The sequence below is a fragment of the Ambystoma mexicanum genome, chromosome 6p (assembly GCF_040938575.1).
Source record: "Ambystoma mexicanum isolate Mex_15411 chromosome 6p, UKY_AmexF1_1, whole genome shotgun sequence".
Taxonomy (NCBI): Eukaryota; Metazoa; Chordata; class Amphibia; order Caudata; family Ambystomatidae; genus Ambystoma; species Ambystoma mexicanum.
In genome coordinates, this window is record NC_090935.1 from 1,544,083,248 (window position 1) to 1,544,108,412 (window position 25,165).

General features: G+C 46.3%; 1 protein-coding gene across 1 annotated transcript in view; it reads right to left on the minus strand.

The window, feature by feature from the left end:
• Nucleotides 1-25,165, minus strand: part of DNAH6 (dynein axonemal heavy chain 6) — a 3,423,448-nt gene that overhangs the window by 1,095,619 nt on the left and 2,302,664 nt on the right. Inside the window, exon 39 of the mRNA XM_069626424.1 lies at nt 4,951-5,098. Coding sequence (XP_069482525.1) covers nt 4,951-5,098 — 148 coding nt within the window. The remainder of the gene's footprint in view (nt 1-4,950; nt 5,099-25,165) is intronic.

Sequence of the window (25,165 nt, forward strand, 5' to 3'; positions counted from 1 at the left end):
TTATTGACAAAACATCCCAAACAAACTTTCAATCAACTGTACCTTTCAGCCAACCAATCCATCCAGTCTACAAATGGCCATGCAGCTCAATGTGTAATGTACGGCAACAATCCCTCAATCACTATGTGAAAGCAAAAGGCAAAATTAGAATAAACACTTTACAAAACATGGACTCATGTCCAGTGTGCAACTACACTGGACTGCAAGGACATTCATTAGCCTGCATTTCAGGAACTGCTTGCAAAAGCACCTTCCACCACATCAAAATATTAGGAACACACCATTCCACTATTCGGAATCTTCTGCAGAGATTGTACTATGCAAAATGTCCTGCTTTACAATTGCAACATTTTAATGATATTCTCCTACATGGAACCGCCAAAGAACTGCTTCAACAAATAGAACACATCCAAAGTAAATATTTTGGAAGTTTAGATTACTTACAAAATTCAGTAACTTTAGAGAACATAAGCGAAAACCTTACAAACACCAATCCTCTAACAAACACATACAAAAAAGAAATAGCAATGTTTAAAAGCACATCTGCTGAAGTACCAAACCAAGCATGTGTGTGTTGTCGCAGAATTTTTTATAAAAAGAGCACAAAAATTGTAGATATGACTTACAAAACAGAGGACAATGAGGAATCCCAATGTTTCCAATTAGCTTTATATCTTATAACAGAAAACAAATACAAAATAAGTGACCCCTCAATACTTCGCACATACTACAATACAAAGCTTGATAATAACCAAATGCCATCACGTGCCGTCACTAATAACTTGGAAATATTCCCACTTCCAAAACCTCTCCAACAACTTAATTTGTATGAGAGCATTATAATCCAAACAGTACACTCGTTTCAAGCTATAATACGCCTTAAACACAAAACAGCCAAATTGCGTCCTTCTGAATTATTAAAAGGCATTTGTTTCAAAGTGGTATATTTGCCATTAGATCTTAATGAAAATGTAGAAACTGAGAAATTAGTGCAACGGCCAATAGATCAATCTTCGGTTATCCCAGTTAATGTTGTACGAACAAAAGACAAAATATTTGGCAACAACTAACAGACTTAAAGTTAGAGAAGCCCTGCAATATCTAAAAGAAAACAAAGAGTACTACAAATATATAAACATTGAAGAGAACGTAAGAGAATCCACCCAAATAATTCAGGATTCATCATCAACTTTTGAACATGTAGATCTTATTACTGCAGCAAATATTTTGGACCAGTATACAATTCACCCACTTCATTCCAAAGACACCATAGACAAATCATTAGAAACATATCAAATGCGTCAAGCAAAAGGATCTCCAATCACCAATGGGAGAAAAGTGTAGAAGCACATGCCTTTCCTCTACTATTTCCTACAGGAAAGGGGGGGGAAGATATGATGAAAGATTGACACAAATAACAGCATCAGAATATCGCACTTTACAAATGTATTCTGAAGATCCCCGATTTAGACAAAATGTAGAATACATATTCCACCTCCTGTTTGAAAGTGAACTAGAAACTCTGTTACAGAGTCGCACACACATTAAAAACAGGCTTGAATGTTTAGAACATGTCTGCTACCCAACTACTTCCAAAGATAAAAGACAAAGATGACGTTTTGCAGCAAAGTATCACAAATCTCTTGGCAAACATGCATGGTACAAAAGAATACAGGTTCCAATGTCACACTGATGTACGGTGTATGCTAAGGAACCTCAACCCACCCACATGGTTTGTTACTTTAAGTTGTGCAGAATATGCATGGGATGACTTGCATGACTTCTAACGCATAGCAAACCAAAATAAAGAAGGAATAGACATAAAAACATCAGGAGAACTCTGTTCTCTTAGCCATGTACATGTATCAAGATACTTTCACCACTACTTTATTGCCATGCTGCACTTAACGTGTAATAAAAATATCACTCCCCTCTGAGAAGTGGAACACTTCTTTTGGAGAAAAGAATATCAATCCAGAGGAGCACCACACATCCACATGTTTTGTGGATAAAACATGCTCCTAAATTTGGTCATGACAGTGATGCCACTGTTTCTCAGTTTATTCACAAATACATATCCTGCAACATCCCTTCAGAAACCACACATTTTACGCTTCCAAAAACATAAGAGTGGCAAATACTAGGGTTTCCCTAGACCAGTTTCAGCAAAAGGACAAGTAAACAGCTTGATGTCTTCTGTTAGACACAGTGTGAAAGGCAAGTCACCTAAAAAACCATACAGCATTAAAAGAAACGAAGATTCACAGTACATCACTGATTACATTGCAATCATTGCCCTCTTGTGGAATGCAAACATAGATATACAATATATTGCAGACAATTCCACTGCTGTTGCACGATATGTCACAGCCTATCTAACTAAAGCTGAGAAAACAGAGCTAAGAGACCTCTGGGATGAGATATCATCTGACAAAACACTGTCACAAAAATTGTACAGCTTCCGCCCCATTGAGAATGTGGATGCTACAAAGCTGCAGACCGTTTAACAGGCACAGCCTTGTATGGCAAATCTGAATACAGTCTGGCTAAGACTTGGTCCAGCTGCATCCAGAAAAAGAGTGCTGACATCGTACCAAGACATACAAACAATAATCAGAAAGGATCCCAACAGCCAGGACATTTTTAAAAACAATGTATTAGACACATACTACCCAAGCAGAAGTACTGCTTTGGAAAACATGTGCCTTTACCACGTAGCCCAACATTTCTCCTACAAAATAATGTGAAACCAGATGAAAAATGTGGAAAATATGTGGTCTCAGCTTGTGAAGGAAGCCTTGTCAAACTTACCAAACCCAGCCTAATCAATCATATAGAAATGATCATTTAAAACTCATCAACACTATCAAACACCAAATGACCCAAGATGTGTTTTCCAGACTTTTTTCCAACCGATCCGTCCGCGGTCAGTTGCGGCTGTCCGCGGATCCAACATGGCAGGTGTTTTGGAAAATATGATGCACCTCACGCTTTTCACCATCAAATCAGCAGGCGAGTCTGATGTCCGCGGACATCACATCGCTCCCTGGACCAATCAAGGGCCTGTCTGCAGAGCGAACAGGGAAGTGAGTCCACGGACCGAACCCAGATATCATTAATTTTTTTTACCTACTTTTGGGCTGTTTTAAAAAGAACTACTGGAGGAATTTATACCAAATTTACAAAAGCACACTATCGGGACCAAGCTGCCGCTCCTGCCGCAAATTTGGTGAAAATCCATCCAACAGTTTGGGCTGTAGACATGAGCAACATTCTTTTACCATTGCGTCTATGGAAAAAAACAGAAATGTTGGGACCCCACCTATAACTTTGCCCCCCCCCCCACGAAACGTCACCGAACTTCATAGGGTAAATCTGACACGGCCATATACTTTTTTCTGCAAAGTTTGGTAAGGATTCGTCCAGTGGCTACAAAGTTATTAGCCGCCCAAAAAGTGTTCTTCCTATCAGTTGAGCAACTTAACCATAACTACAGGGCCGCTACTACTTTCTATCAACAACTGTTAAGAGGCTCCCACCCGAAATATAACTTCTGGACACACCACTGTCCGCGTCTGCCCTCCAGCTCATCTAGTATCTTCGTACACTCTTTCTACATCTAATACAACTGGCGGGTCCTAGAGAGGTTTACAATGTTTAAATGGTGGGAGGTGAGAAAGACTTTACTATATTTTTCCAGGACAGGATAGATTGATTAGGACAGACAGGTGAAGGCAGGGGAGGTGGTGAGGCTGGATTAGGTGCAGGGCAATAGGTGTTTTTAGGCTTTTATGGCATATGGTGGCAGCAGATGAACATATGAGGCTACAGCTCACCTACCCATCAGCCTTATACAGCTTAGTAAATTGTAAGTGATCATGGGAGCACTAGACCAAAACACCCGATTAGCCATTTGAGACTGCATTTGGCATATGACAGCAGCAACTCTGCACGAGGCATTCATTGTTATTTTCTGTGGTTTTGGGGCTGCATATCACCCATGGTAAAGATACCATGTGTGTAAGGAACTATGTGGCATATACGGCTCATTTGAGCCTGAGTTTGGCACATGATGGAATCATGTACACTCGAGGTTGGACATATGGTATCTTGTACCATCCAAAAAAGGCACTGAATGGCATTACTAAGCATTTGAGGCTGCACTTCATATATGATGGCATCAATTAGACATGTGAGGCTCTCCTTTACATATGGTGGCCATGCCAGGTGTATGAGGCCTTAACTAACATTGGGTGAAATTACTGGACATTTCAGGCTGCACTTGGTACATGAAAGAAGCAACTGGATATATTAAACTAACATAAGTTTTGAATGTACCTAGGCTGTAAGGCTATAACAAACATAAGATTGCAGTATCCACAAATAGAGGCTACACATTTGGAATGCTATATTATGGTAGCACTTGGGAATGTGAGGCTTTACTTGGCATACCTTTACTAGTCCTGACAAGTGCAGTGTTACCGGTATAAAATAGCAGTAAATGGTCTACCCCATCATAAGTTAATCCCCTCCATGGCAAATCAAGGCAGCACCCTGCCTAAAGTGTGGTTGGCATCTAAAAAGGTATTATGTCTGTTTTAATACCAGTTTGTTAGTTTATGAAATGTTCGCTTATGTACGATTTGTACACCCTTCGCATCTCTGCAGCACCAATAATACTTGGTTACAGATATACACAGGTCAAACCATCCATCTGTTTAATATGGTGACACACCAGAGATGTTACAATACCATGCCTGAGTTTTATTAAAAATATTTTTCTCTCTGATGATATGTGACAAGTAACGGAATGCTTGTTTTGATGAATTACTTGGTCTAACACATCTAAACAAATTCATACACATAAACACAGGAAAAGTAAACTTAGCAAACTAAATGTTGACCATATACCTTTAATTCAGATATAAAACTAAAATGAAGATGATTTACCTAAAATAGTTTTCCTTTTCTTTTCCAATTTGGACTCAATGATTTCCTGGGTACTTGCGGAAGATGTCTGAGCAGAGAAGTTTATGTAGACAGGGACATAGCCTGCTTCTTCCTGTATTCTGTTAAGCAGGCCTCGCGCAACAACTGACTATAAATAAAATAGAAAAAGAAAAGTTTTTGAAAACAAAACCTTTATTAGTTAAAGAAAATACACCCAAAACTTTGAGGCATCTACAGAAATGATCAGAAACCCACTTGGTTTATTTCTTTATTTTTTTACATTTATAGAGCACGCTAAACCCTGAGGCATCAAGGCACTGTTACATGACCAGTTACTCAAAAGACAATATAATATTTTTTTACATACAGTGTTCATTAGGCATCAATGGTTTTTTTCAGTTTCACATTGTACTTGGCAGTTCGCATTAATTGAACATCAATGTTTTTAGCGCTCGTCGGAAAATCCAATAGGAATGCTCGACTGAATTGGAAAGGTCTGGATGCGTCGATTAGTTCAGTCGCACTATCGAAGACCCATGATCATTCCACCCTCTTACTGCTGATTCATTTTAAATCCTTTAGGATCTCTTAGGAGATCATTTAAAGTAAAAAGTAAATATCCCAGAGGAGGGGACGCTTATGTTTGCACTTATGTGGAAAGCGGTTCCCTCTGGGCAATTGTCATTATTTGCACTGCGTAGTGCAAAAGGGTGGTGTTTTTACGTTTACATTTACTCATGCAAGGCTATAACCAATCCTATGGCCTCTCTGCTGCAGTGTGCATTACTGAGTGCTAGATCAGTCACTGCCCACCCCCTTGATATCGCTGATCTTATCATAACCAACAACCTTGATCTGCTAGCGATCTCAGGAACATGACTTCACGCTGCCTCAGGTCCGTCCTTATCCCTAGCAATACATCAAAATTACACCATATATTGCAAAGATAGAGCTGACACAAGAGGTGGTGGGGCTGCCCTTATAGCTAGAACCTCCATACTGGATAACTCCTGACCACTAAACTTAGCCTCACTCACACGTCAACGGTAACTATACACATGGTTTACCATGCTACTGGCCCTCTCCTAACTTTCGAAGAGGATATCCTACACCTCCTCTCCAACTCCAAACCCACATCTAAGACCATTCTCCTTGGCGAATTTTATTTGGGCTATGACAACAAAGCTGATTTAAATGTGCTCTCCTTAGCTAGCTCTCTTAATGCGCTTGGCTTCGCTCAATGCATCATCACCCCTACGCATTCCAAAGGTCAAATCCTCAATTGGCCTGCTGACATTACTTCCAATCAGCATTGCCCTTGGACTGATCACAACTTCATTTCATTTCCAGTGCCCAAACCTCTTCCTGCAGTGGCCCCAACCCTCCCCCTACATCCAATAGAAACATCACCAAAGCCTGCATTCTGCCACTGCAGGATGAACTACCCCATTCACATACTTTAGGCAACGACCCAGCTGTCCCGGTAGACCGCTACATCCTCAAACTTTAGGGATGGAGATCGCAAATCCCTTCTTCACTATGTCAACTACTTAAACATCAATGACTATAACATTAAACTTAACATCTAGAGATCTATGATAATAACAGCACCATTCAAACCACCCTATACAAAAAAACAACAGCAGCTAACAGCACGCTCCATGCCCAAAGTAACCGTGCAAACATATTCTACACAATATACCCTGTGATGAATTACTTAGGATCAAGAGGAACTGCAGAGAAAAAACTAAATTTGAGCAACACGAAACATGCAGATGGATGGAATTCATAGAGAGGATATACAAAACATTTTGAACAAAGCTAAAACAAGAGTGAACCTAAAGCAAAGATCGGAGCTCCTCCAAACAAAGACCCCAAAATTAAAACCTTTTAAAAAACAGATTTATTACCACTTACAGCTCGAAAGCTTCAACCATTAAAACATTGTTTTTAAAACATTGCAACATTTTACAACTGGACGATCATCTTGTCAAGTAGGTAGACCCAAAACCACCAATAACATTTCGAAAAAAAGCCAAGACTACCAAAAACCAAGGGTTCCCAAGTTATATGATACCAGAAGGGAAATCAAAAACAATGGAACAAATATGGAAACTACCAGAGATGAAGGGAAACTATAAATGTGGACACTAAGATTTGTCAGCATAAAATGAATGGACACATGCATATAGACTTACCCAATGGAACACAAAAAACATAGTACAATTTATTAACTGCAACACAAACTATGTGATCTATGGAATACAATGCCAATGCCTAAAATGGCACATTGGAAGCACTATACACAAAATGAAAATCAGAATACTGGAACACTTCAGAAGTATAAGGAATGAAGACACACGATATCCATTAGCAGCACACTATGCAATAGAACATCATGAAGGAAAACTTGAACTCCTTAAATGTACAGGGTTGGAAAGAATCAACAACCCACCAAGGGGAGGTAATAAACAACAACTCCTTCACCAGTGAGAAGCATAGTGCATATGTTCTATGGACACATGCTTTTCCGGTCTGAATCAGGACAGCGCGATTTATAATTTTCTCTACATTTTCACAATTGATTGTATTTGTAACAAATTGAGTTTCTGCCATTTGAATATTGGCATTATTCAATATGAACATGAAAGGTAATCTTTATTGTGAACCTTGGATAATTCTAGCAATATATTTTTTGGCAAAAAAACTCTTTAATCTTTATTATATTAGCAGTTAAACAATTTGGTATATACCACTTCTTACAATTAATGCAATGCACATAATTTACATTAATATTGTACTAAACTATGCATGTTTCATTTGCAGTTTATTCTGTCTCACTTAACAATGGGTGCCACATACAAAACTCTGGTAATGTCATCGCATGGCGACACATACGCAATTACATCATACGCGCACATTTAAATTTGGTGGCCATTTTAGAACGCTATATCCACCAGGATAGAGTTCTACTCAAGTTAAAGCAGGAGAAACCTTAATCCAGCTTCTTCTTTAGGTAAGAATGGAGAATGTTATCATGACTTTGGACTCAGAGAGTTGCTAACTTCACATACAAACAACAGGGAAACCTGAATAGAATAAGTACAAATTGTTATGTATATTTAATTTGTTTTGGTTAGGGTATTCTACTGTACAAGGAGAATCCCAACAATACACTACACTAGATTGAGACTACCCGTGGGTGAGTTTTTTTTTAACATATTGAACAATTTATTTCTTGTCTACTAAGAATTCTTACTAGATGAACATACACACAGTTAACATATGGTATTACCCAATTTGTTCGAATTTCATTGATTGTATGGGAGATTTGGCAGAGTTCAGCCAGTACCATTTGTTCGATTAAATTCAAACTAATTGGGTAATCAATACCGAACATATATGTTCATTGTTATTTTACTAACAGAAGCAATGTAGGGATGAAAAGCCACTATTAAACCTCTGAGACCTGTTCACAGAGTGGAAGGATGACCTTACATCACCCACCCTGTGCTCCCAAGCACTGAGCCCATTGGAAAAGGTGCTCAATGTTCTGCATTTTTTCGCCACTGGGTCATTTCAGCGAACAACTGCCATAGTTGGGGGCATTTCACAGCCCACGCAGTCACGCTGCCTACACCAGGTGTTTGCAATAATGACTGCACACCCATCAGTCCGCAGGCACATCCACAAGCCCAGAAAATCTGCAGAAAGGCAGGCCATGGTCCAGGATTTTTATGGGTTGGCGCACTTCACTAGAGTGCTTGGTGCCATCGATTGCACCCATGTGGCTGTACGTCCACCTAGTGCAACAGAGCACATATATCGCAATCGCAAGCACTGGCATTCCATCAACGTGCAGGTTGTATGTGATGCCAAGGGTATCATTACTTCTGTATATGCAAACTATCCAGGGTACACCCATGAAAGTTTTATATTCAGAATGTCACCCCTACACCGGGACCTGGAAGCTTGGAGGCATGGCAACACATGGCTCATTGGTGAGTATAAATGCCCATGCACATACCATGCATGTCACACACACAAATACACACCAATGACAAACTTCTCGCCTGTACAGGGGACAGTGTCTACCCTCTGAGCACCTACATGACAACGCCAATATGTAACCCTGCCACACCACCACAGGTAAGATACAACACTGCCCATATTGCAACTCGGGGCATAGTGGAGCGCACATTCAGAGTGCTCAAGTCACGTTTCCGCTCCCTTGACCACTCTGGTGGTGAGTTGCTATATGCACCACCACTAGTGTGCAGGATCATTGTGACAGCATGCATCCTGCACAATGTTGCAACATGGCGTGGCGTACCGGTGGATATGGTGGTGCCCCAACACCCGCCACTTGAGCATGGCAGGTCAAAGGGCATGTGGCGAGGCTGCCCATACCCAGCTTGTGGTTACATTTTTCACCTAAAATCCAAACCCCTGTGGAGTGCACACAGCCCTGGCACATTCCAGGTGCCATTCAATGATGACAAAGGGCCAATCATCTGTGCCCACCAAACCACCCTGAGTATGTGACCTTGGAAAAGCAACATTGTGTGCATCTCTTAGAACCAAAACTCATTTCATTTTGTGTTTTCAAAAGAAACACATAGAAGAGGGACCATGTTATGTTATGTCATGTTATATGAACTTGGTAAAGCGCACGTACACCCAGAGGTATCTTGGCGCTAGATACTGAAGAGGAATCAAAGAACAGAGCGGCCGACAACACCAAAGGAGAGAGACGGCCTAAAATAGAGTAGTTTTCAGCAGCCGGCAAAAAGTGAGGTGGTCTTCAGTTGCACGGAGGGCAATAGGCAGCTTGTTCCAAGCTCTAGCAGCCACCACCGAAAAGGCACAGCCTCCCATACGAGACAGACGATAGCGGGGGGCAATGAGAAGACACGCAGATTGGGAGCGCAGCAAACGAGCAGGAGTGTAGTGAGTAAACTTTGCTTAGAGATACTCAGCACTCAAGCCATAAAAGGCACAATGCACCAGACACAATGATTTAAACAAGATCCGGATGGCCACCGGGAGCCAGAGTAATTTCTTGAGCAGCGGAGAGATATGGGATCCAAAGGGAGCACGAAGTACGGAGCTGACGGGAGCATTTTGCAACAGTTGAAGCCTTTGGATCAGATAGTGAGGCTGGGCCAAATAAAGAGAATTGCAATAGTCAAGAGTGCTGAGAACCAAGGCTGCCACTACCGGAGCCTGGCATTCAGCGGGAATAAAGGGCACGACTTTCCGCAGAATGCGGAGTTTAAAGTGACCAGCACTACATACACTAGCCACCTGGTTGTCAAGAGACAGAGATTTTAACACCGAGATTACGGACCGATTGAACCGGGAGAGAGAGAGGGCCAAGGCTCGATGGCCAGAATTGCGAGGTCCAAAAGAGAAGGGGAGACGAAGTACCCACCACCAGGACATCGGTCTTACTGCCATTCAACTTTAGCCAATTAGTCATCATCCAGTGCCCCAAATCCTCCAAGCAGTTCCTGAGTCGTATGGCGGTCTTAGCTTGAGTAAGATCAAGGCGGACGAGGATCTGTGTGTTGTCCGCGTAAGAGTAATAGTGGAAACCATGTGAGTGGATAAGAAGCAGAAGAGATCTAATATAAATGTTGAAAAGAATAGGAGAAAGTGCAGAGCCCTAAGAAACACCACAGACAAGTGTAGCCAACTTAGATTGAAATGGGGGAAGAGAAATAGACAGAGCGATCAGACAGAAACGATATGAACCAATCAAGGACCCAGCCAGAAAGACCGGCGTTGGAAAGACGAGAGAGCAAGATGGAATGATCGACGGTGTCGAAAGCAGCCGATAAATCCAAAAGTAAGACTGCTCCGACACCACCCTTGTCCACCAAACATACCAGGTCATCAAGTACCGAGTTCAAGACAGATTCAGTGCCCCTCCCGGGGTGGAAACCAGACTGAAACGGGTCGAAGAAATGGGAGGACTCAAGAAAGTTAGAAAGAAGAGGAGGCATCAGAGCCTCCATCAACTTCATGAGAAAAGGAAGAAGTGAGATAGGACGATAATTGGACAGTACATCAGGATCAAGAGACAGCTTCTTAAGAAGAGGGACAGCCAGGGCGTGCTTAAGGGAGGGAGGAATAAACCCTGTGAGAAGGAAATATTAACAGCAGCGGTGATATGCTCAATGAGGTCAGCAGATACTTCTTTCAGAAGAGTAAGAGGTATAGCATCGTTAGGAGATGCAGACTTTATTCTAGAAATGGCTTACAGTACATCAGAGTTAGAAAACTGCGGAAACGAAGACCAAGAAGCAGTAGGAGAAGGGGAGGGAGTAACAATTACAGGGGATGTGAGTGACGGCAAACCATCCTTTATGTGGTCGCGAATAGTAGAGATTTTTCCAAGAAAGAAATCCGAAAGAGTCACACTGGCCTTGCGAAGGAGGGACTGAGGCCTTACCATTCTCAGGAAAGGAGAGGGATTGGACAAGATTAAAGAGGGCCTTAGCTTTATTAAGAGCGGATTGAACTTTCTGACTATAGTAAAGCTTTTTAGCAGTAGTCAGAGCCTTATGATAGGCCGAGAGAGAGCAGCGAAATAGGTTCTTAGCAGAGGTGGAGTAATCTAGACGCCATTTTCTCTCTGATGACCATGCCACTACCACCATGCCAAACTAGACATCCAGTCGCCTGTGTGTCACATAAACCGTCCCTTATGTCATGTTAAATAATCACCATGCTGTGCTATGGTATGTAATGTCAAAGGACACAGATAAACGGCCAATACATAATATAGATGTCTCAATGCGCTCAACAATGCCTGGAACAAGTACAAAAATAACACCCGCTCATAGAGATCCCTAATATCCTGTACAGGAACAGTAATTGCATACTAAACTATACTACACTATCAACAGTGCATGTAACAGTGAAATCTGTCGGAGAGTGATTCATCATATTTTCACAAGTGCATCAATATGCCATCATGCAGGGACCGAAGACAGGGTGGAACAGACAGACACCGTACCTGCATGGTGCAATCGGAAGGAGCAAGTGCACAGATGTTCAGAGGGGTGTCGTATTTGGAGGGTGGTAACAAGTTCATGGGTGGTTCAAGTGCAACCAGTCAGTGGATGCTGGGGTAAGTGCAGAGAGATGCAACTCTCTCTGGTCATTCCCCAAGTGCAGTGATGATGACACTAGTCCACGTCACAGAGGCAACTGCCCCACAAATTGCTGGGGTTGACAGGGGCGTGTGAGACCTTGAGGCACATCAAACAGGCAGTCATCAAGCAGCCAGGACAAAAGGAATGGAGAGAGTGAGAGAGCAGAGCGATTGCTTAGCAGGGAAGAGGGAGAATTGAATTGATTGTTTATTTGTATCGCACCTATACACAACGTGTTTCAAAGCGCATTCAAGGAGGGCAGGTGGATGAGAACGACAGGCGGATACAATTACTATGCCTGATGGCAATTAAGGTAGTGCCAGAATTATAAGGGGTGAGGAGGCAGGAGGAGGACAAAACAAGCGACCAACGTACTAGGCCGGACGTACTTTCAGAGTAGTGCTGGAGGGGAGGGGTAGGAGAAGAACAAAGGAGGGGGGGCACAGGCAACTATCATACAAGTGGGCGGCAGGTATGAATAACAAAGTGCTAGAGAACGGATAGGGAGAGAAAAGGGGGGGTACCAACACACCATCAAGGGAGACCAGAGGGGTGTGGGGGCACAAACAACCATCACAGGGGGCAGGGTGGGCGAGGGGCACACACACACAGCTGTTAGGGAGAATTCTCTTACAAGGCTAATTTCCCAAACCTAGTGAGTCCCCCCTTTGCTGGATTTTTTTTTTTTGTCCTGCTACGAGTGAGACTCTTTTCTTACCACTCTTAGGCATGATTTGAGGTATGTCTTTGACTTAGTATGTGTTCATGGGCTATGGGGTAGCCTTTTTATTCCATAGGGCATCATCTGTTTTACTATGTGTGTTACACAGCACCCTCAGTGCAGTAACACAGGGGTGTCATAGTGACCCCCAAACATAGACTCCATACCATGAGACTGACTACTGTCTCCCAGGGCATGTAAAGTCACCATTGACTTTACTAGTCCTAAAATTGTGACCAGAACCATTACAAACCATCTTATTGTGGAAGTACTGGTAGGGGTAATTTGATTGCCCCTGGGTCTGTTTTCAAGGGGGCACTGTGCAGTCCCCCCTTGTCGAGTTTCTGGCTGGTGGCAGTGGTTACCACGTGAAATATTCCACCGGAATATTCTCTATGGGATTTTCCCATTGATTTTAAAACGCACAACTTTTTGGTGCAATGTTAAAGATACCGCCGGATTATTTATTTAATATTAAATCCCCGGTTGGGTCTTTTCACCAGAACTCTTTTCTAAAATGGCGTTTGTGTCCGTCTCTGTAACTCTGACCAAGGTCGAGCCCTTTGTTCCACTATTTTGGCGGGCTTCTCCACAGAAGCCCTCCAAGTGGTGCCACTCTCTGGGTTTCACAGGAGGGGTGGAGGGGGAATAGGCAGCCTGGACTGCATTGCCTTAGCAACCCAAGTTGCACTCTACTCTGATTGGCCCAGTGGTGAGCCGCCCGGCTCACCACTTAGCATGTGTGAGTGACAGCTAGGCTGTTGAATAGGGGTTTTTCTGCATAAAAGCAGGGCCTTTGGGACTGGAACTTCAGAAGTCGCCACAGGACCTAAGAATCTGAAGAGGGAAGAAGCTGAGCCATCTGCAAACGACGACACCACCGGTGAAGCCCTGCTGCAACAAACTCACCACTTTCCCAACGACAAGAGAAGATTGTCTGCTGGAGAGTCTTCTTCCTTTGAGTTGGTAGGATCAACCAGTTTGCTCTTTTCGCCTTCCAAAGATGTCTCTTGGTCGAATCGCCCATGCCAAGCACCCCGGCGACCGGATAGCCAAGCTTCACCACTTTGACCGCGAATAAAAGGACCGCACCTTTTAATCGAGAACTCCGCGGCTGGTTTCATCCCTGGGCAGTGCAACGACTCCAAATTTCCTCCTCGACGAGATCCTCTGTTCCCCTGGTCGGAACAATGAACTGCAACCACTGCCAGGAACAACTGCCCCCGCTGGAGCTTCCTCTCTCTTTAAGGTACTGGTGTCCTGCCTGGCCTCCATTTCTACGGATTGCTAAAGGTGACCCTTAAATCCTTGGCTTTCCAACTGGTTTGGCTCCAGACCTTCTAACTTTAATTCTTGAAACACCCCAACCTCTTTTGAACATTCTGCAAAGACTTTTAGGGCAACTTAAACTGTGTGATCTTGGGCACATTCCGCTTTGCTCCATTTAAAGTGGGCCTGGCCTATGAACTTTGGCTCTACAGTGTATACTGCCTTTATTACCTTGCTCTGAATTTAAGTGTTAGGAACTGTATTATTTTTATGCCCTGTCTTTTTCTCTCCCTTTAACGGAACCATTGGAGTGCTATCTAGGTTATGTGCTCACATCGGTTTTCACAAATAGTAGTGCTTTAACCCTGACTTGTCTAATAGTTATCAAGGGAGGTGTTTATACTTTACCTGACTGTGTTTTAACTTGCTTTTGATTGAGGGTGCTAGTGTATTGCCTAAAGTGTGTTTTAAATAAATGATTATATACTTTTGATACAAAGCTTTGGTCAGTGTTTGTTTGCTCTACTGTGTTTTTAGCCCTATTGTCTATACTCTATAAACTGCCTTACTCTTCTTGAGAGAGGTCTGACTGCTCAGCCACAGCTACCAGGTAAATCTGGGTGGTGCAGACTGCTACCAATTGGGTTTACTGCTTACTCCTGTAGTCTTAATCTTTTTGTAGTGTTCCCTAAGGGAACTGCACAGGATTCTGCCTAACAACAGCCATCACAGGGGGGAAGGGGGTGAGGGCCACACACACAGCCATCACAGGGGGCAAGGGGGGTCAGGGGCACACACAGCCATCACAGGGGGTGAGGGGCAAACAGCCATCATGGGGGGTAAGGGGGTGAGGGGCAGCACACACAGCCATCACAGGAGGGAAGGGGGTTGAGGGGCACACACAGAGCAATCACGGGGGAGAGGGGAGTGAGGGGCGCACACACACAGCCATCACGGGGGCAAGGGGGATGAGGGGAACACAGTGCCATCATGGGGGCAAGGGGCAACACACATAACCTTCACAGGGGGCAAGGGCGTGAGGGGCACACACAGCCATCACAGGGGGGAAGGGGGGTGACCGTCACAGACACCACCATCACAGGGAGCAAGGGACAACACACACAGCCATCACAGGGGGCAATGGGGGTGAGGTGCACACACACAGCCATCACGGTGGGACTTGAGGTGAGGGACACACACCCAGCCATCATGGGGGGCAAGGGGCAACACACACAGCCATCATGGGGGGGCAAGGGGTGAGGGGCACACACACATCCATCACGGGGGCCATGGGGCAACACACACAGCCATCACGGGGGCAAGGGGGGTGAGAGGCACACACACAGCTATCACAGGGGACAAGGAGAGTGAGGGGCACACACACAGCCATCATGGGGGGGCAAGGGGGAGTGAGGGGCACACACACAGCCATCACAGGGGCAAGGGGTGTAAGGGAAACACACACAGCCATCATGGGGGGGCAACGGGGGTGAGGGGCACACACACAGCAATCACGGGGGCAAGGGGCTGAGGGGCACACACACAGCCATCACAGGGGGCAAGGGGGGGTGAGGGGCACACACAGAACCATCACGGGGGGCAAGGGGCAATGCACACAGCCATCACGGGGGGCAAAGGGGGGGAGGGGCACACACACAGCCATCATGGGGGGCAAGGGGCAACACACACAGCCATCACAGGGGCAAGGGGGGTGAGGGGCACACACCCAGCCATCACAAGGGGTAAGGGGCACACACACAGCCATCACAGGGGGCAAGGGACAACACACACTGCCATCACAGGGGCAAGGGGGGTTGAGGGGCACACACACAGCCATCACGTGGGGCAAGGGGGGTAAGGGGCGCACACACAGTGCTCTGTTCCCATGCAAACACCACAGAAGTGTCAGCAAATGCCATGCACTCGCCTGTCCGTGGAACTCACCTGCCTTGCATACGATGCACACCACCTGGAGATGCTCTACCTACATGGAATACAATGCAGAGTAACAGCACAAAATACATGCACATACATGATCACAGTTGACACCAGAAAGAAAATATGCACACAACACAGAGTGCAGGAGCAACACAGGCTGACACACGGTGAATGGCCATTGACATTGATATGTACAGGAGTACAGTGTACCACACCAGAGAGCGAGAGAGTGACACAAAGAGTGAATAACAAGGAAATTACAGATAAAGGAGTCCATGGCCTGGTTTACAGATGTACAATGACATGCTGCACAGCACAGTCGGTACGCCCATTGAGGTATCCACACAGGTGGCTTACACAGTGACATGAGGTCCAATCAAATTACCACAACATGTGAGCATGCAAAGGACATATAAGTGAACCAACACATGCAGCAAAGATGACCAAAAATGAAGCATGCCCAACATGCAAGACAGTGCAAATGCATACCAAATAACTATGTCTGAATGTTGTAAATCCCACATGACCTTCACCAGTAAGTGTGTTTCCTAATTTGTTAACGGAACAACATTATCTGGTGGAGGGTATGAGGAGTGTGGACTTCGAATGGTGCAGGATGTCTCAGCCGGGACAGCAGTCACTGCCACATCACGGATTACTGCAACAACATGGGCAAACATATTAAAACACCCATTGTCCAATATAATTGACACAGCACACACGTGCCATGGAAAAACAAAGCTATGATTACCTGCACATGGTCCCCCATGCAAACATGCTAGATGAGTTCACTAGGCAAGCCTACACGTACACCACTGCACATGTATAGTCACTGAGGAGTTAATGGAACACCACAAGGGCAATCAATGCAAAAAACAACAAAGAACAAACAGGAAAGGGCAAAACAAAATATGGCATGCCAACATATGGCTGGGGGGTGGAAAAAAAAGAAAAAGAAATGTCCATCTTGGACTGGGGGATGTGTTGATGTTGATATAAACAATTCCCTCCATGGGTACATGGACCGCACAGCTATCATGGATTGGGAGGGCTGTTGCTGCTGTCGCCACCTTCCTGTGTAGAATGCGAAGGTGGTAATGGTAAGGGAGGTTGACCACGTATGGCCCTGGCCTGGTCTTCCATGGCAGCTGCCAGGCGGGACCCAGGTGAATGCATCTGCAACATGAAGCTTCGGAGGTCCACATGCAACACCTCATGGGATTCACAGAGTTCCTCCGAGCTGGTATGACTCAACAGTTGCATTTGCTGTTTGCATTGTGTACTGTGGGCTGCCTCTAGCACTCCCATTGAAGCTCTGAGGGCCAGGAAATCTTGCCTCAGGGCTTCCCTGTGGGCCCGACCCTCTGCAAGCAGGGATGCTTGCAGAGACCTCAGTTCGGCCCGTTGGCACCTGTTGCTGGACTCCATGTGCAGCCTGTGTGAGCGGCATGTGGACCGCAATGCCTGCAGCTGGTGCTCTACCTGCATTTGTTGGGAGAACATGGAATTGGCCACCCTATCCATGCCCTGAGCCAACAACTCATAGGAAGCACCCTGCTGCAGTGCAATACACAACATTCACTGCTCCCACACTGTCTCCACAGCCACGACACGTCCACCACGTGTGCGTGCCCCACGCCTGCCGGACCCAAGTGAGCATGGTCCTTGATGTGAAGCTGCTGTCTGTGGCTACAGGACTGCATCCCTCCCTTGGTCATCCTTCCCAGGACCATAAGTCAATAGAGTGGAGCGTGGTTTTGCAGCCGTAACCACCACAGATGGACGTGGCAACACTGACTGGCCCTGTGAGGGGACGTGAGCCCCTGCAGACGCATGGGCTACAACAGCTCCAACACTTGATGCACTCGCCTCCGACAGCTGAGAGGAATGGACATCCAGTTCAACACCAGAGCTACTGATATCATTGGAGTTCGACTCATACCAAGTCGTGGCCCAGATGAACTGTAGCACCAGTGGATTCTCATGGGCTGCGACAACACGTCCTCCACTGGTGTTCTCTCGGGACTCAGGCTCCCGTTCCTCCTCAACCTCCTCCCCTGAATCTGGTGGCTCAACAACTGCACATGGAGACAAAGGCATGAAGATTCATGTTAATTGCATCTACTACATGCATTGTCATCACAATGCTGTCCTGCAACACAGTGCCATGAATGTTAACATGCCATAATTTGCATACAGACACTATGGACAAAAATCCCTGAGATCGGGGGGGGGGGCGCTGTTGCGCGCATCAAGCATGGCCGCCTAGAGGGAGAGCTCCGGCTCGAAAGCAATCTTGGTACAAAATATATCCTGTCAGTACCGTCCCAGACACATCAAGAAGCTGGAATCCGGTGGGGGAAGGCGACAGACACAACCCGGGGAAAAAACGGTGTAAATCCATGGTTGCGTCGTCGAGATATTGCATCCGAAACTCCCGGCGGCCGGGAGGTTTCTGCGTGGCCGCCTGGAAGCTCCATGAGCACCTGAGCTGCGAGCCGTGCTGGGGGAGGGGCACCACGTTGCCTGCAATACCCTGAGGCTCGAGGAATACGCCGAGTGGACATCCTGCCCTGAGGCAACTGCAGCGACACCAGCAGAAGCCCCTTGAAATCCTTGGAAGGCGACAGAACAAGGAGAAAGTGGGGGAGAGGAACCCAGAGGCTGTGTGCTGCTCCCGCCGAGTGCGCAATTGGAGGCGCTGCGACTGTTGCGGGGACCTTTCTCCGGGCCGGCGTCTCCGCGCGACGGCCGTCCGCGGCTCAGCTGAGAGGAGCGGGGCAAAATTGGAGACACGCAGGCAAGGCTCCCCCACGCACCAAGTAAGTGATACCGCGCCCGGGGAGGGGTCCCTGTCGGCACTCTAAGCGCCCGTGAGGTGAACTTTTCCAGCGCACGACCTGCGGTGGTAACTGCCAAGGGGGGAGGCCCATGTCATACATTGCGGCTGCAGTCCCAGGCGGCTCACCAGGCTTAACCTCGATGGCTGCTGGGGAAACAAGTGCAAATCCTCAGGCGCAGAACAACCGCCCACAACCCTAATTTGCCCTAAACAATATGGGCACGTGCACATGACCCACAGTGGTGACTGCCGAGGGAGAAGGCCCTCATTACATATTGCAGCCGCAGTCCCAGGCGACACACCAGGCTGAACCTCGATAACTGCTGGTGAAATAAGCACAGATCCTCAAGCGCGGGAACAACTGCCCACAACCCTGATACACTCTAAACAATACGGACATGTCCAGATAGCCCCCGTGGGCGATCCCTATTGCTCCAGGAGCGCCACCACAAGCGTCAACAAGGCAATTATACAAACAGGCCTGGGGATCAGACAGGGGGGATCTGGCCTATACAGGACTGCCAGGACCATTCATGGTACATGTGCAGAATATCCTGAACTGGGAGCAGACGTGCAGGGACACACTCCCCCATCTCCTACTGTGCAACATCGCATTTGGCGGTGATACGTGGGAGAACACAGTCCACCTTCAACCGCGTATATAACACATGGGCCGCAACAAGACAAAGGGTGCAGGAGGGAAAAAGACCGGCCCGATGGATAGCTTCGCCAGTTTGCAACCGCATGGGGCGGCGGGGGAGCGCCACAGTCACCTGATAGGCAAGAGAGTGATCCAATAGATCGCCTAGCAATGCTGGTGCAGAATGGGTTCATGGCGGTGAATGTAAAGTTGGATGATATTGTGACAACAATCGGATCCCTGAAGGCACGAGTGGGAAAAAGAGCGAAGACACGATTTCACAGCACAGCCACAAAACAGCCCACCTCCAAACAGAAATGCATAAAATCCAAAACAAGTGTGAGGATCTCGAATCGAGATCCCGGAGGAACAACATCCGGATCGTCGGTGTTGCGGAGACCTTTGGCAAAGGACCTATGGAGAAACAGGTGGAAACCCTGTTGAAAGATATCCTAGGAGCTGACTCCTTTTCGGAAAAAACTTTCTAACTGAAAGGGCCCACCGTACCCTAGCACCACCCACGAAACCAGGAGCTCCCCCTCGCACTATAATAGCACGACTCCTTAACTACAGGGACAGAGACACCATACTTCGATTGTCCAGGGAGAAAGGAACCTTGCATCATGAACAGAACAGAATCCACATATACCCAGACTTTTCAGCTAACATACAAACACAAAGGAGATCCTATGAAATGGTGAAAAGGCAGCTACGGATGCACAATGTACCCTATGCTCTCATCATCCCGGCGAAAATGAGAATACAACACGGGGGAAGGGCCCACTTCTTCGAGAACCCCACAGAAGCTATGACATATGTGGAAGCTTCCATCCTGTTGCCTCCTGGAAATCGGGTGATTGACCAAAATGCGAGACCACAACAGAGAGATGAGAGGCGAGACCCCACGGACTGAAAGGGGGAATACTAGTTAGCCACCTACCGCCACAAGCAAGAAAAGTATAGTAGCATGAACGGCCTGAACAAAGACTTATGATTAATCGAGCCGTGTGCCTCCGTTGGGGCCAGCCAGTAGGATGCAACAGGTGACCCTCAGGAAAGCTCCACCAGTTCAAGGGAATGACAACAGAAGGGCAGCATTGTCAAGTTGGGGGAGATGATGTGGGTGGGGGACCAAAGTATCTCACGATTTTTAGCTCCATTGAGCAGTGTGGGAATGGGGGGGCGGTTGAGGTTCTGGGACTCAGTTGGAAGAGTCCTACAAGTTAAAAACTGTGGTGACATTGCAGCACATGGAACTCTCCTGAGTAACAGTAATACAAAAGCCATAACGAGGGAATACAGATATAGCTCACCCTAATGTGACGGCTCGAGGGTTGAAGCTAAAACTTCTTACATGGAACGACCGTGGTCTGAACAACCGCACTAAGTTGAACAAGGTGGGGACATATATAACCAGACACCATCCCCAGATAATCATGTTACAAGAAACTAATGCACTCCAGAGGGTCAACGCTGAGCTCCTGAGAGGGTGGGGGCAGCATAGATATTACACTGAATACTCGTCACAGGCAAGAGGAGTACTCACCCTGAGCCATCCCCCTTTTGGTTTTCAATTTGGAAAAAGTAAAATAGACCCTCAGGGTCGCTATGTTGTAGTGTGGGGCAGCATTGCGGGGGAGGAACTAATATTGGTGAACACGTATGGTCCAAATTTGGATGACCCTGACTTCTATACAAATGTTATGCAAGAGATAGGCTTCTCTGGAAGCGAGCAAATATTGTGGGGAGGAGACTTGAACACCATATTGGATATTACTCTAGACCGCTCCACCTCTAAGCACAGGCATCCCACAAAAGCAGCTGTTATCCTACAACAAATCCTAATGCAACTAACAATGGTGGACGCCTGGAGAACAATATACCCGCATAAAAGACAGTACTCATTCTACTCTTCAGTGCATGACACCGAGTCTCGTATAGACTACTGGCTGGTGTCAGCATCCCTTATGAACCAAATCGATAATGGTGAAATACTTCCCCGTACCCTGTCTGATCACTTCCCTATCCTTTTAGATATGACATTAGGAAACCTAAAACCCCCAGCCAGAAGATGGAGGATGCCATCCGACATCCTTAAGGACCCATCAGTAGCAGACGGACTACATACAGAGGTAGAATACTTCCATGAAACCAACAAGGACTCAGTCAGTAGATATGCAACTCTATAGGAGTCATTCAAGGCATGGGTGAGGGGGATCCTGATTTCCAAATCCACAGGGCTGTTGAGGTCTGTTATGGTGGAACTGGCGGAAGTGGAGAAACGGTTGGGAGAATTGGAAACGCGATATACAGCCGCACATGAAGACAGCACCCTGGCGGACATCAATAACAACCTGCAAGAGTTCAACAGATTAGCCACCAGGGAACTAATGTATATGGCAACTCCAATCAGAGCACGCCGATACGGCGAGGGGAACAGGGCGGGTCGCACCCTGGCCAACCTGTTAAAGGCAGAGAGACATCACACACCAATCCCTAGTATAATAGGGGGGGACGGCACAGTAACCACAAGTGAGGAGGACATAAATAGAGAATTCACCCATTTCTACACTGAACTATATGCCAATCATGACCTGAAATCAGCCACTGACACTAGAGAATATCTAGATAAAATCACACTCCCGACATTGCCAATAGAGCATAGATTGCTGCTAGACCAGCCCCTAACGGTTGACAAGATAAAGGAAGCAATAAAATCATTAGCCAACGGGAAGGCACCCGGCTCAGACGGACTGGGAGCCGAGTTATACAAGGAGCTCAATGAGGAGCTGGCCCCGGTATTACTGTCTGTATGGGAGGAGGCCATGGAGCTGGGAACACTTCCAACATCTATGACAGAAGCCATAATTACGGTGCTCCTCAAGCCCAGTCGTCCGCCGAGTGAGATGTCCTCTTACCGGCCCCTATCCCTTATAAATTGTGATGCAAAAATATTTGCAAAAATCCCGGCCACAAGACTCCTACCCAACATGTCCATGTTGGTGCATCCCGACCAATGCGGATTTATCCCCACCAGGTCAACAGCACTAAATCTCCGAAGGCTGTTTGGTGTTATGGCCCAGATTAAACCCGAAGCCCAGGCAGTGGCCGTATCTCTGGATGCCGAGAAGGTGTTTGATTCGGTGTCATGGACATACTTGTTTATGGTGCTTGAGAAATTTGGACTAGGCCCATACTTTCTAAAATGCGTAAGGTTGTTATACACTAACCCGGGAGCCAGGGTACTGACTAACCGCACCATGTCTGAATGGTTCGAGCTGGGAAGGGGTACGAGACAGGGTTGCCCGTTCTCCCCCATACTGTTCGCCCTTACAATGGAACCGGTCGCTGCAGCAGTTAGGGAATATCAGGGACAGAGGGGTATAAAGATGGCGGGCCTAACCCAGTCTATGTCATTATACGCAGATGATACTCTTATACGTCCGAGAGCCGGACGTACACCTGGGGCCAGCAATGGAAACCATATATGAGTTTGCAGAGTACTCAGGATATAGAACCAACCTCTCCAAGTCTGAAATCTTTCCCCTGACCCCTGCCACTAAATGTCCGACCAACACACACGGTCTACAGTGGTCTCCTATTAGGATAAGATACCTGGGCACTATTGTGTCAGGAGACAAAGCATCCCTATACTCGAACAACCATGACTCATTGTTGAATACGATTTCCACTAAACTCCGCTTCTGGGCCAAACTTCCCATTTCGCTTATCGGCCGGGTCGCTATACTGAAAATGGTTATCCTACCCAAGCTATTTTATATGTTTACTAATATCCCGATCTGGCCTGGTAGACGGTTCTTTGACACCCTTAGATCCTTAGAGTTTGTTTGGTGTGGGGGGGCGGCCAGAATAAAATGGGAAAAACTGGTGGAACCCTATAACAAAGGTGGCATAACAGCCCCAGACTTCGAATTATATTACCTGGTGGCACAGGCCCAGTTTGTCAGACACTGGTATGATGAACAAGATACCTCACCCCACATCTGTTTAGAAAAACACGCAGCACATCCAACCGACTTACGGTCAGTCATCTTCAAAGATAAACACAAGGATGAATGTCCATTTGATCCAGTCAGCACAACAGTACACGCATGGTCCAAGATTTACCGTAGGCTTGGCCTGGAGGCACCATATTACGCGGAGGCCCAGTTCTGGAACTTTCCCGGTATAACGCCCACGTACGATCCAGATGTGCAGAAAACATGGGACCCAGAGGCAGAATTTAAAATCAAGGACATATTCCCCAATGGCAGATTCATAACATTAGAAGAGTTCAAAACGGGGATGAGGAGGGACCAGTTGATGATATTACAATACCACAGAATGAGAATGGTATTTAAGGCCAGATGGCCACTGTTCCCAGATGAGCCCCCGCCACACCCATGCCTCGTGGCTCTGTCCACCCGGTCGGGAACCAGTGTCTCGGGACTCTACACGGCTGTACAGGCCAACACTCCAACGGTAAACATGATAAAGGCCTCCTGGGAAACAGATCTGGGCACTACCATAACAGACAGATCCTGGGAGAGATACTGTGAACTGACCAAGAGGGCATCCATGAATGCAGACCTCCGGCTGATCCAATTTAAGGTGTTGAACAAGTTACACTACACCCCCCAAAAAATTGCGAAATTCACGCAAAACTGTCCCGGCAGGTGTCAGAAATGCGGGGCTGACCAGGCTGACTCGTTCCACATGTACTGGAGCTTCCCACACATATGTGTATCCTGGGGGGAGGTGGCGAAAATCCTGGAAGAGGTCACGCAGGTACCGGCAGACCTCACACCACAAAAATACCTGTTTGGAGATATAGGAAAGCGATCGGAGGTAACCCGAAGGCTCTTTAACATTTTGTGCGTAGTGGCCAAGAAGTGCATACTGCAAAAGTGGAAGAGTGCACAGGCACCACATGTTAATCACTTTCTTAAGGAGCTAATGTATGTTAATGAGTGCGAGGAACACTATGTAATGTCACTTCCGAACACAAGTAAACCAAAGGACATTTGGGCCCCGTTCAGAGTGTATTTATGTGAAATAGACTCGACTAGCGGTAGCCCGACAGGACCCAGAAATACGCCAGATCTGTAATACCGCACACTATGTTATGTACTTGAACTAAACATCTCTGTTATGGACATGTATGGAATGTCGTGTTGTTGCAATGTTGTGTACCATAATCAATAAGTAAAGTTTTAAAAAAAAGAAATCCCTGAGATCATGACCTATGCAGACTTGCCACCACATCCCATGTCCCTGACCACATAAGCACTGCACACATTGCAAATACACATGCATCTGGTTCAGCAAATCCTGCCCCATGGCAAAGCAACCAGTAGACTGAAATATGCTCATTCTGACTCAAAAAGGATGTGCTACATGCCATTAGGGTACATGAGAACATGTCCGCACACAATCACAGCCAAGTCCACTACAATTACATCTAACACCAGTGTACCACTGGCACAGGGAGTGCACACAAAGTGGAAATGCACCAAGTGTGGTGCCCCAGGTGTGTGATGTGGAGAGAGTGATGACATGTGCTGGGAGTTAGGAAGAGGGGACAGCGACACACAAGAAGTACAGGACCATGCACCCATGTGGGTGTGTTGAGTGTGGCAGGT